Raw genomic sequence first — 14165 nt, 5'->3', positions numbered from 1 at the left:
ATTTGAACTAAACTAATCAATAAAACTGTTTTGATTGTACTATTTTCTCACTATTTCTATTGTGTAATTAGACCGTGTTTTATAGCGTGAAAATATTCATTACGTTTTCAATATATCAATCTTAAAACATATACTGTACAAAAAAAAATTATAGTAATAAATTTAGAATCCAATAGCAAATTAACGGCTTTAATAGTAAAATGAAATAAAAACGACTTTTTAGAAAACTTCAAAAATAATTGTTATTTAAAAAGCAATGCAAAACTAATTGTTACGTAAATACTGATAACAATATTTTTATAGGCTGCAAAATACGCTGTGGATGGCAAGTTGAAAATGATAGCTGTAGTTTCAAGAAAAGTTTTACGAAAATTTAAAAGAAGCTCAAAACAGCAACTTATTTCAAATATATTAAAAGTTTGTTTTATAAAAATCAGTGTTTTTTAATTAAATTTGTTCGTTTTAAAAGTTATCTTTTTGCACTTTGTTTTGAAGCTAAAAAAACTAAAAAAAAGCCTTTATAAAAGATATTTCAATATTTTCTTCGATTTTAGTGAAGATATAATTTAGTTTAAAATATGTATTAAAAGTGTACAATAAAAGCTAATCGAAATGCCGTTAAATAAAAACATTTCTAATTGTCGAAGTAAAGTACTTTCTAATTGTTTTTTTTTATTTCCAGCACTATTCTAGTTATTTTGTTTATTAGTTAAAATTTTGTTTTTTAAAATTTTCTCGCTTTATTTTAGATAATAATAATACTATTACTTTTAACCTAACTTGTTTTCAATTTTACTAAACACTGAAATTTAATTTTAAGAAAAGTTTTATTGTGAAATGGCCAGTTAAGTCAAAGCAAAAGTTTCGATTAAAACTAACCCTAGCAATGCCAGCAAGAAAAAGAAATAATAGCTTAAAAGGTACGGTTTTATGATAAAATAATTTAGTATACAGAAAAGCTTCTTTTTTAAATATTTTTTTATACCAATAATAAAGTAAATTTTGTTTTATGTAAGTTATGAGACTAAAATCTACCAAAATTTGTTTTTTTTTGCGATTAGGTACTGGAGAGTCTAGAAAGTTTTTGGAAACTTGATCGAACTCATTTCAAAAACTAAAAGTGAAAACAGAAAGTTAAGTTGAGAAAACAGCTGCGACATTTAGAGAAATACTAGCGTTTTAATAAAGCCGTAAAACTGCCAATAAAAGTGTTTTATAATGTACAGAATAATAAATCTTTCATAGTATACTGTATTAAATTTAAAATGTTAAAACACAATAACGTATGTGTTAATAAACATGTCATGAAATTGAATATTTATTTACTGAATGTGAAGCGTTTAATTAAATTTTTGTGCTTAGCTTTCAGTGTGACTTTTTAATAGTTTGAACCATCAGTTATTGTAAAGCATGAATTAGAAATAAATCTTTTCTGTTTTTTGATACATAACTAACTTTATACATCAAAGAAACAAAATTTGATTTTAGCTTTAGCTTTTGTAAACTAGATATGGCTCTTTTAAAACAACAACATATATGTTTAAATTATATGTTTAAAACTTTTTTTGTACTTTTTGAACTAAATTACTAATTTATTGTTGTTTTAATATATAAACTGAAATATCTTATTTTTTACAAGTTAACATGTTTAAAAAGATGATAATAGAATACGGTAAAGAAAAGAACCCTGAAAATAACCTGGTGTATAAAAAAGCCTCTCGGTCATCGAGCAAGACACCTATTATTTACTTTAATAATAAGTTCTTTTTACCACCAAAAGTTTAAAACTAAAAAAATAATACTACAAATTAAAATTTTAAAGAAACACACACTAAAGCAAATGGTGTTTTTAAAATACAAGACTAATAGACTTTTTCAACAATTTTCTAAAATTTTGTTTTAAAACTTATTGAAGTATAAAATAAAAGTAAGTTTTTAAAAGGCTGTAAAATGTTAATTTATTAAAACTACTGTCTTTTTAGCAACTTAAAAGTTTTTACTAAAAAAGTTAGTAACTACACACTTAAAGAGTTTTTAATATAAACTTAAAAAGCAGATACTTAATGTACATAAATTTGGTGAACTGATTAATATTTTGTTGCTGTAATGTATTAGGATAGAGAACTTGGTTGTTTTATAAAAACTATTATTTTAAGAATTTTCTAAACTGTTTTTTTTTAAGTACTGATCCACTTATAGTTGTTCTTAATACCTAAAAATACTGTTTACTTTTTTTTTTTTGCAAGGTATAACAATACCTTACATTGCTACTGATTGTTTACTTGTAAAAGTAAAGACATTAAAATTTATAAGAAATCTACTTCAACAGCATCTTAACTTATGTGAATACAATATCTAAATATAAGTTTCTTAGTTTTTTAATTTGCTCAAAAATAGGCGTAGAAACTTATCTTTTTTTAGTTAAAAATAACTTATCTTCTGGCTTCGTCAAATAATTTTTTATTTCTGTTTAATCAGTACAAAGTTTTTCATTGGAACTGATTTTGGTGATCTTAAAACAACAAATAAAACTTAAGAGTAAAGAAAACGAAATTAGCGTTTAACTAGAATTTAAGTCACAATCTACAAGCAATTATTTTAATCTTTATAAAAAACTGCTGATTTTTATCTTTATATAGGATAATATATAGGATAATATATACATACCTTTATATGATTTTTTGACCTAACACAGCTAATTTAAGTAAATTTTTCTTAAATAAGGTTTATAAAACCTGAAAAAAACTACAATTTTCTTGACTTAAGAATTTTTGAAGTTTGCTATGTTTCTTCTTAATCAAGAGTTAAACTTGTTTCAAATTTACGCTTTGCAAAAAGTATTGACTTTTTTTTCTACAAATTATAGCAATGAAATAAATTGTAACCGTATAAATAATTTTTTTTTTTTTTTAAGACTGACTGGTTTAAGATTAAGAATAAATATTCTTTAACAACTTTTATGTAAAAAAAGAAAGTTACTAAATAAAAAAGGTTTTAGTTTTTTTTGTTTGTTAGTGGTTTTGGACCTCAAAGTCTTTAGGAAATGTACAGTTTTTAATAAAAACAATATTAATAAAAGTAACGGAAAACTTATACTGTATATAAGTATAATATTTAAACTAAATAACCAGCTGAAATGAATTTGGTCTAAGCTAGGGTTTTGCAACGTTTTAAGTCAGTGGGCTAGATGTGAAAATATTAGTCCTTGACAGGCTGGAGCGTTTCAATTTAGTGCGAGAAAATTACTAGATTAATCTTAAAACATCTTTTTTTGCTCTTCATTTCAAACCTCAGAATATCTAGTGTAAGTTTCCTAAGTTTTTCCTAAGATATACCTTTAATTAACCGCATCAAACATTGTTTAAAAGAAAACCGCAGTTTTCCGACCCTTAATGTAAGGTAAGTTTCAAAATTTGGTTTAGCTGGCTTGATTTGCTAGCTCGTGGGATATACGTTTCCCTATCCCAGTCTAAGCCAACAGTGAATCCTACGGTGTGCATTCGTGCACAGTAGAAATTGTTCTACTGTGCACAATAAGTTTAGTGAGATAATTTTTTTTTTAATTAAATGAATTTTTGCTAAATTTTTGGTTAGAAAAAGCGGTTATGGAATAATTAACAGTTTTCAACACGTTATTCGTATATTAAGATCCTAGTAACACAAAAAGATTATTTAAAACAAAAGTTTTTATCTTTATAATCCAACGTGCACAGAACTTATTTTCCAGCTATTTACCGTGCACAGATTTTGAAAAGAAAGAGATATTTTGCTAAAAACAGCATAATTTGTATAGAAACTAGTTGTTTTCATTACTTTACTGTTTTTTGTAATAAATTTAGCAGTGGTACCAAGTTATTAAAATATGAGAAGAGCGCATCATTTTATAACTAAGTTTACAGTTAAATTAATCATGTAGCCTGAAAAACTAAGTATAATGATTAATTAAAAAGTTTGGAACTCAATTATGTATGTATTAGTTTGTTTTATAGGGCACGCTAGGTATTTGTTGACTGATAAGTCAACTTCAAATCCATCGATGGTTGGTTTTGACAACTTTAGAAGTAAATTTTATAAATTAGTTAAAATTTTCTTATTTAATTAGTATAAATGCATGGCAAATATTTAAGTTTAAAACGCTATAATATTAGTAGTAGAAAAACGGAAAGCTTTAGAAAATTTACTAATAAAACCAATTAAGACAAGCTTTAACAAGTTCAAAATTAACATAGTTCTTCCAAATGCAAGACGTTTTTGAATTTAATAAAATAACTAATAGATACTTCTTTATCCTAAAAGAACTATATTTGAAAATACAATTTATTAAAAAATTTACCGCAAATTTCACCGCAAAACAGATTTTCAAATTGTTGTTGGGCAATAAAAATTATTATCAAAATGACAAAATATACGAGTAACTAAAGTGAAGCTGAGTAGCTGTAAATATTTAAATAAATTGTGTTTTTAAATATATGGATATATTTTTTTTTTGAATTTGTTCCTGTGTTAAACTTTTTAAACCAAATATTTAAAAATAATACACAATCAAACTGGTAGTTTAGTGTCGGGTTATGTGTGTCTTTGACTCATTGTGTACGACAAAACCAATGTTATGGAATACAAGCTTTCAATTGATTAATGTACTGTACACAAGTAAGCTTAAAAAACAGTAGTTTTCAACAATTGTCTATTAAAGTAAGCTTCTTATAATGGCTAATGTTAGATTAGATCAGGGTTTCCCAAACTTTTTTGCAAATGGCCCCCTTCAACAAGATTACTCATAAACTAAAATAAAAAAAACCAAAGACTTTTTTTTTGCTCTTCATCTGCAACTCAAGAATATCTAGTGTAAGTTTCGAGTTATGGCCTTATGCCCCCCCCCTGTGGCTCCTTTACTGCTCATGGCCCCCCTCTTCCCTCTTTGCTACTCGTGGCCCCCGGAGTATCTGTGATGGCCCACTTTGGGAAACCCTGGATTAGATCTAAATATATCTCCTTATTTTAAACCATTAATTTGACTTGAATATATTGAATAACTTAAAGTTTTTCGTTATTTTTTACTTCAATTAACTTAACAGACTTTCTAAAACATTTAAATTTAATTTTATAATTGTTTTATTTTATTTCAGCAGCGATTTGTCTAAATAATATCACTAAATTACATGTCGAAAACAAAACAAATTTGTTTGTGATCAAGTTATTAATAAACACAACTTGAAAACAATTCAACAAAGATTGATACACAAAATTAATCTATTCAACAAATCATTGCTTTTTAAAAAATCCTAAAAACAATAAAAATTAAAACAACGAAATAAATAATTAACTATTAAAAAGGCTAAAGATATATAAAAATTCATTAAAAATATTGCACTTAGAAAGCGGTTATTTTAAGGTCTTTAGCCACCAATGTGGCAGTGGTCGAATGCATCTGTTTGTGATTGTTCTTCAACACTTCAATCGCCCTACCCCTGCTCTCTGACCATGCGCCCAGACTCCTGTGTTAGAAAAAGTTTCAAGTTAAAAAAGAAGGCTAATGACACAAAACTTTCAAAAAAAGTGAAATGTTTGCAAAAATAAAAAACACACACAGTGTTCTACCCCTGCTACAACTCCGTGCACCTAGACTCTTGTGGAACGATTACAATAATTAAAGTTTATGTTAAAATAGACACCAATGAAATAAAGTTATTTCAATCGCCCTACCCCTGCTGTCTGGCCATGCGCCTAAGCTCCTGTGTTAGAAAAGTTTCAAGTTAAAAAGAAGGCTAATGACACAGAAGCTAAAAGTGAAATGTTTGCAAAAACAAAAAAGTTTTTTTTTTCTGATCGAAAAAATAAAAATAATTAACATAGTTTCCTACCCCTGCTATCTGACCATGCGCCTAGACTCCTGTGAGGTGATTAAAAATAAAGAAGTTTTGGTTGAAAATTAATGGAACAAAAGTACACATTGAAAGTTGAACAATATTGAAACCAAAAAGAGAGTTTATGTAAACCTTTTATACTGACTAAAAAAAATATTACACGAGTTTTATGGTTACAAAGTTTTTAAATTACATTTGCATTTTAAACTAATTATTAAATTTGCAAGGTTGCAAAAAACCTAATTTAAGTATCAATATTGGGGATACTTGTTCAAATTTCAGTATCAATATTAGTATGGGCGGCTTTTTTTCAACGAACTGTGCAAAAATTTTCATGTTATTTTGCTTCATTAAAATAGGAGAACAAACCTCAAATTAGGCCTGGTTACTCAATTATCCAACACCAATCTTTAAAAGTATTATTACAAAAAACATTAATAAAAATTAAAAAAAAAACCTGAAAAGAGCTCTTGTGTACTTTATTGTACTATATCAAAAAATAATCACATTGAATAAATCAAACAAATAAATAAAAATAGTAATATATTGAAGTATTAATCAAACCTGAAAAGCGGTCTTGTGAATTTCATCCTCCCCTGATCAACAGCAGCCATCTTCAGTGCCGGCTCAACAGCTTCCTTGCATTTGCACTTGAGGCCCAGCATTAAGTACCTGAACTTTATCTCGCTGTTCTCACTCGCGTGCAGTTTGTACGTTTCGCCCAATTTCCGGTACGCTTCAATGCCCATCTCGCCCTGTTAGGGTGGATTTGATATTTTTTGTTTTAAATATAGCTGTTGTTTTAGAGGTGGGAATTAAAACTTGTTAGAGGGTAGGAATTACTCTTTTGTAAAAATCAAAAGTTTTAGATTTCTGAACAAGAAATAATTGCATTTTGCAATCTTTACTGCAAGTTTAAATGAAACATATAAAAAACAAAAAGGTGCCTGAAAAAATTTAAAGAATTACTGACTTTTGCTGAGCTTGAACTTCATTAATCTTTTTTTTTAATAAATAGATTTCGTTTATAAATGTGAAAAATCATATGTCTTAATTTAACAACATACCTCATTATTGATTAACTCGGCGAGAAATTCAATTTTTTGTTTTGTTGTCATCGAAGTCAAGTCACTTTCCTTGAACTTGCCGAAATCTTCAGCCTGCAAAATTGTTATCATTATTTTGAAACTTTTATCTAAATGTTTGTATAGAAGCATTACTAACAATGTATAATTAAAACTTGAGCTACTCTGAGGTAGTGGCATAAATAAGATCTTTTTAACAAACACATTGCATTACTTAAATATCTGAGTTACTCTGTGAGACACAGGCAACAGTTTATAAAAAAAAAATAATAACAAGTTTATCACAACTAAAATACATAAAGTAAAAATGTACAAACACTAGTAATAAAATAAACATACTAGTCCATTGTTTAGCAAGTATTTTTGATTGTTTATACAAAGTAAATAAATACTAAAAATTAATTAATATATCACAACCAACATTAGCCCACTGTACAGCAAGTTGTTTTGATTGTTTCAACAAAGTGTCATCAAATGTCAGTTGTACCGGCAACATACCTGGTTTGTGCAACCAACTTTCCCAGTCAACTGTGTCAAGTGTTTCTTTCTGTTGGTATTTGTTGTGTTCAATAAAATATACTCTAATGGATTTAATTTCTCTTTGTATTTGTTTTCATATATAATATTCACAGTTTGACCTTATAAGTCTTTCTGTTTATATTTACTTTAAATTTAATTAGCATTAGAATAAAAAATCATTTCAAGGTAGAAAAAGTAGAGTTTTCTACACTGTATTAAATAAGAGGTAACTTCAAGTAATTACTCTAAAACACGCTTGTCTTATACTAACTCTCAGACTACATATTTTTCAAAATAGTTTCCATATTTTTATTAAATTTGTAATAACTTGATACAACATTTATTTAAGACTAGAAAATAAATGTTGATACTTACTTTAGTGAACTCAGTTAACTAAAAACGAAATTGTGTTTAAAAACTTGTACTGAAACAAAAGCAAGCAATAAACAAATTTTAAGCAAACTTTTTCAGCAAAGAACTCATACACGAAATCTTTCCATTCATACGAATCAAGCGCTTTGTAGGCAAACCTCTTCACATAAGCCTTCAAAAATGGGTTGAATTTCTCTGTTTTAAATAAAAAATGTTAGGTTTCCAGTAGCAAAAACACAGTTGTTAGTTATTACGAAATAAGCGAGCAAAGTACGCTTTGCATTAAAACTTCAAGTTTATATTTTTGTTTATGCATGGAAAGTTAAATAAATATTTGCTTTCAACGCAATAAATAATTAATTTTTACTAAATTTAGCAGGAAGCACCGTGTTTTTGTGCACTTAATACAAAATAGTATCCTTATCGTTAGTTATTTTTAAACTAAAAATTTATAAGTCTTAAAATTTAAAAAATTTAAAAATACATTACACTGTTAAGTAAAAAAAAATTGTACAATTTTTTAAATTGAAAATAAAAAGTTAACAGTTTATAATAGATTAAAGTACTTGTATCTTCACCACAATTTCAAAAGTTTTTGTGGTATTAAATGGACAAAAATAAGCTTCTAAATAACTGTACCTTTAGAAAAAACATGTAAATAAACTAGTTTTATATAACTCAAAAATTAATTTTAAGATTTTGTTCGCTAAATTAAACGTCCAAAAAAAACTTAATTATAATATCCAAGTTTTAAGTTTGAAAAAAACTTTTTTAAGGTTATAAATGTTTATTGCATTTTAAGTAAACTAGTACATTTTAAACAAAAGACCAATTAAACTTTTCTCATGTTCAAAAAAAAACTTTTTGTTATAAAAATATAAAATAATTGGCTGCTCACCAAATCTACACGTTAACCTCTCAATAAAACATTAAAAACAAAACTAAAAATAAGTTTTATGAGTTTTAATTGGTCTTAAACTTTTAAAATATGTCTCAATTTCAAATTATTTTCTTTTATTTCAGGGTTGCCACTCGTTTTTTCAAATTTTTTTCAAGGTTTTTCAAATTTCTTCCAAGTTTTTAAAAGTACTCATTTTTGGGCCTATTTTTAGTTTTAAGTTAATTTCTATTTAAGAAACTGTGTTTTAAATAGTATAAAAATATTGATAAGATACTGTAAAGTTACTTTAAATGTGTTTTTTAATAAAAAAAATTTGATGATGACAAAAATCTTAATTATAAGAGAGATTTTTTGTGTCAAATCAAATTTTACAACTGAAAATGTTAAAATTATTAAAAATTCCAGGTTTTTTGATCAAAATTCCAGGTATTTCCAGGTTATTTTAGCCTAAATTGTCAAATTCCAGGTTTTTCCAGGTTTCCAGTTAAAGTGGCAACCCTGCTTGTTTATGATGCAAAGAAACTTAAGCTTTATGTAAGAAAACTTATATCTTTATCAAACTTAATTCAATGTAAAAATAAGTAATATTCTATTTAACATATGTAAATAATTTAACTATGTACCTGGTCCACCGAGTAATTGTTCGAGGTAACACAGCAGGGAACTCCCCTTTTCGTAAGGGACGGTTGAGAAGGCGTCGTCAGGGTCGATGTCCTTCAGGTTGGTTACCAGGCAGGTCAGTTGGTTCTCGTGTCCGAATAGTTCAACCTACATTGAAATAAAATTCACATTTAGTTTTATTTATTATGATACTACCAGGCAAGTTGGCTGGTTTTTATGAGTTTAATCTTATATATGCTGGTTTTTTATATTTGTTGTACTTTGATATTTATAAATCGTCCAATTATTAACCAAACCACGCGTGTTTTTATATTTTGTTTAATATTGTAACTTGTTTTAGATTAAACAATTTAAAGTTCTCGACTTAAATTAAAAATTAATGGTTTAAAAACAGAAATAAATCTTAAACTTAAAGTTTAGTATATTTAAGATTTATTTTTGTTTTTAAACCATTAATTTTAATTTTTGTTTTACTTCCATTTATTTTGTTCAAAAAAATTTTTTCAGACCTATTTACAACAACTGAGGATCTCCTATATGCAAGTATAGGAGTGAAACGTTGTTTTGTTAGTAATAAACTGTTAAAATAAATATTGGATATTTTGTTTAATATCTAATCATACTTAAAGCAAATTACTTGAGTAAATTCATACAAACTTTAGGTAATTTTAAATGTAAAGCATTAATGAAACACTGCATATGACATATTTTCAGCTAAAATAGAAACAAATGTCTACTAAAATATTTTCATTTATTAGTTTCAACTTGAAAATACTTAATACTTTTCTAATAGCTATTTATTTTAAAACTTTAACTACTTTAAATTATTTACCGAATCTTTGAGAGACTTTTGTCCTCCGAGATTGGACAAAGCTCTGGTCTCTTCGCCGTAAAACTCCTTCAAAATTTTCCTCTCCAAGAAGACGGTGTGACCTTCGTTCAACCTAAAGTAATATATAATTTTCAATATAATCACAACACCCCTGATCGAAAATAAGCTTTATTTAAGTATAAACAGTATTTTATCACAAACAATTAATCAAATAAGTTTTGCTGCAAATGTTTTAAATTTTTAATTACAAAGTCAGTATTTTCTTAATATTTTTATGTACACAACTGCTATTTAAACATCTGTTATAACTGTTAACCAGACCGGACTTGGTAAAAAGCAGTGTTAAAAAAGCTAAACAACTCACAGCAGTAGCATTTAAATTAAATTAAATAAATTTACCGAGCCTGAACCACACCTATAGACAGGGTTGCCACTTGTTTTTTCAAAATTTCCTCCAGGTTTTAAAAAGTACACATTTTTGGGTCTGTTTTTAGTTTAAAGTTAAGTTTAAGAAACTGTGTTTTAAATTGTATAAAAACATTGGTAAGATACTGTAAAGCTACTTTAAATGTGTTTTTTAATAAAAAAAAATTGATGATGACCAAATTTTTATCTATTTGATGGATTTTTATGTCAAATAGAATTTTTTTACTGAGCATGTTGAAACTTTTAAAAATTCCATTTTTTTCAAAATTTCGGAAATTCCAGGTTTTTTACCTAAACTATTAAATTCCAGGTATTTCCAAGTAAAGTGGCAAACGTGTATAGCACGACAAAATTCCCCTAAAACAAGAAACCAACCAGAAATGCTCCCAGGTCCTGTTGGTGACCAGGTTTCCAGTCCAGCTGTGAGCGATCTCGTGGGCGACCACGTTGGCCAAGCTCCTGTCACCTGCCAACAGTGTCGGGGTGACGAAAGTTAAATTGGGGTTTTCCATGCCCCCGTAGGGGAAAGTGGGGGGAAGTACCAGCAAGTCGTACTTTCCCCACACGTAAGGACCGGCTATCTTCTCCGCGGCTTGCAGCATCTTCTCTGTCTAGGGGAATTTTTTATGGTTAGCTATTATAATGATAAGATCTTATAAATGTTATCACTGAAACAAACTGATTTAAAATTAGTCTTTTAAATGTTTTATTTATGTGGTATAAAAACGATTTATTTTTAGTAACATATTCATTAACAGTTTATTTAATCTGTAAAAAAATAGCTATTATTAAAATTATCTTACTCATAAAAAAATACAATTTTTACTAGTTACATCATTTAAAAAATTATAATTCATTATAAAGATAGCTTCATCTTAACAAACACATAACAACACTTTACATTAATACAAACTAAGAACCTCAGTAAGCTGTCCTCTTAGCGTAAAATACACACAATTATTATAAAAAATATAAAACATAAACCAAAAAACATTTACTTCAGCAAACTCATACGCATAAAATTTTATAAAAATATGCAAGACAGCTTTATCTCAACAGTACGTTCTCAGCATTAATGTTCTCAGCATTACAAAAAAAAATCCTCAGGAAGCTCTTTCACTAAAAAAAAATAAACAATATATATTATACAAAAAATACTAACCTCAGCAAACTCATACGCAGCCCTCTCAATGTATCCCTTCTCGGACCACACCTGAGTCCTGGGTCCGATCTTCTTGCTCTGAAGCAGCCCGCAAGCAACAGCCAATAAGTAGGAGGGAATGGCTGTCTGCTGCTCGAAGTGGTAGGTTGTGGTGTTTCCGTTTTGGGTATTACCCGCGTCGTTGGCGGACATGAGTACCACGAGCGGGTTTGCTACTGTGACCTGTTGAATGTTTGTTTGTAATTATCAAGTAAGAGTTTTCTTTGTATGTTGTCTGTTATACATGAAGTTTAAGTGACTTTGTTACAATGGTTTATTATTTGTTTACCTTTATTTTAAACATGTAAAAGTGCAAATAGTTTATCGAAACTATGAGCTCTTTGTAATTATTTCTTGAGTAAAACTTTGAGAGTCTAAGAAGCTGCAAACACTGAATATTTATGAAATACTAAAATATAATAAATATAAACTTAAAGTATAGAATAGAAAGCGAAAGTATGAAAACAAAAACTAAGTTAAAACAACTAATAACTAAAATGAAATTACCACCAATGTTCTTTAAAGACACAATACAGTAGAACAACAAAGTATCAAAACTAATATTTAAATTATTTAACTAACATTGGCCTTGTACGTGAACTTGTCACCGGGGCTGTCCTGGCACGGTATCACCGATCTGGCGTGGATGGCCTGACACTGCGAGAACATGTACGGTTGCTCCTTGCCCAGCGTTTGCTCGCGTTTCAGCCACTGAAGGGCGGAGGCGTTGGATGATGTTTCGTAGAAAATTTCCACATTGAACTTGTCGGATCTGTGTTGAATTTATTAGTAAGTTACTACATGAAGTTATCATAGTGACACTTAAATCTAAGTTACTCATAATATGATTACACAATGATATTTACTAAAGTCAAGACACAAAAAAGGAACCGTTGTTAGACGTTTTGTAGAACATTTTGGCATAAATCTTATCATTTATGTTTACAGTGTTAAAAGTTTAAGACTTTTAAATATACATATCATACTTATAAAATATACATATTTAAGTTAATCACTCAAATCTTCCGTTAGTTAGAGTGTTTAAGTGTGCTATATAAAAAAGTTTTAATACATTTTGATAATTGATTTTATGATTATAAGGTAAATTAAAGTGATTAAACTAAAGTTACGACATAAAATACTAAAGCTTTGTAAAATATTTTAATATTGAGTTTTCAAGTATAATTTTTTTTCAAGTACAACTAAGCTTACTTTTAAAAATTGCGCTTTATATGAGTTTAATAACTTTATTTGGAAATTTAACTTTTTTTTTTAAAGTTTATAAAGCTATTTTAACTCATATGCATTAAAAATCTTGTAAAATCTAATTCAGATAATAAAAATTGAAGTCAAAAAATGACTTTGTTTTAAACTTTCAACAAAAATGAAATATTAAAAACATATAAAACCTAATAAATAACACTTAGTGATAATTTATTTACTGGTAGCTGTTACATTTTTGTTGATAGTTAAAACTAATATAGATTTAATCTAAAGCAAACATCAGCCAGTTTAGTTATTAAAAACAAAAATTTCTACATCTAACTTGTTATAAGTCTTGGGCAATTGAATGATAAGTTTCGAGCCGAAAGCTTCATGCTTATCACCAACTGTATACTCAAGTTGCTTTCCTTCGCAAACCATCTTTGAAACTTTCAAGTCGCGACTGTCCAAAACCTGAAAATCGAAGATAGAAATAGTAACTCTATTACGTGATTCAAGAAAAGTCCTAATTCTACCTTTTATGGTGCAGTTTTGCTTTTTGTGTTATTAGTTTTTTTGTTTTAGTAGTTTTAGTATTGTATATTGAACAACAAATAAAAGCTCTCAAAATGTTTGGTCCTAAGACCTGGTACACAAAAAAAACCTTTCGGTTATGGAGTCGCACACCACTTGGATACCTTTTAATGTCTTGTCCAGGACATATAAACTATAGTAAAATATTAAACCAAACATAATAGTAAAACTATTATTTTAAAAAAGCAAGATTTATAGCATATCAGTTTATCTAAAAAAATTTAAGTAAGCTTTAATACTAATATAATCTAAAATACTTTTTTAATTTACTACACTATAGGTTAGGCGGGGTTTTAACCAAAATTTAATTTAAATACGGTTTTAAGAGTTACCAATTACAAATCTATTTTTGAGATTATTATTTTCAAATAATTCAAGTGAAACTAACCAATTCTTTTGCATCATTTTTTAATACTTCAAAGTGCATGTTGATTTTACCAACAAGTTTTGTCTCATTGAAGTCAATTGTCCAGTCGATGTCAACATGGTTTGTTGAAAACACATCGCAATATGAGTATGAGCATGGGTCCATGTTTATATTTTTAAT

The 14165-nt window shown here is 27.6% G+C and overlaps 1 protein-coding gene across 1 annotated transcript; it reads right to left on the bottom strand.

The window, feature by feature from the left end:
* Positions 1-5371: 5371 nt before the first annotated feature.
* On the bottom strand, positions 5372-13477 carry LOC145845211 (leukotriene A-4 hydrolase-like). The gene is made up of 11 exons (XM_082952635.1): positions 13368-13477; positions 12404-12593; positions 11783-12004; positions 10996-11231; positions 10195-10306; positions 9365-9509; positions 7932-8035; positions 7371-7496; positions 6932-7024; positions 6429-6619; positions 5372-5495 (listed from the first exon to the last, which is right to left on the bottom strand). Exons 1-11 carry the CDS (start codon positions 13463-13465, stop codon positions 5372-5374), a joined length of 1641 nt encoding a protein of 546 aa, XP_082808761.1. The 5' UTR covers positions 13466-13477.
* Between the last annotated feature and the right edge of the window lie 688 nt (positions 13478-14165).

The sequence above is a fragment of the Thalia democratica genome, chromosome 9 (assembly GCF_965202585.1).
Source record: "Thalia democratica chromosome 9, ktThaDemo2.hap1.1, whole genome shotgun sequence".
Lineage (NCBI taxonomy): Eukaryota > Metazoa > Chordata > Thaliacea > Salpida > Salpidae > Thalia > Thalia democratica.
This window is presented reverse-complemented; position numbering and strand designations above follow the sequence as displayed.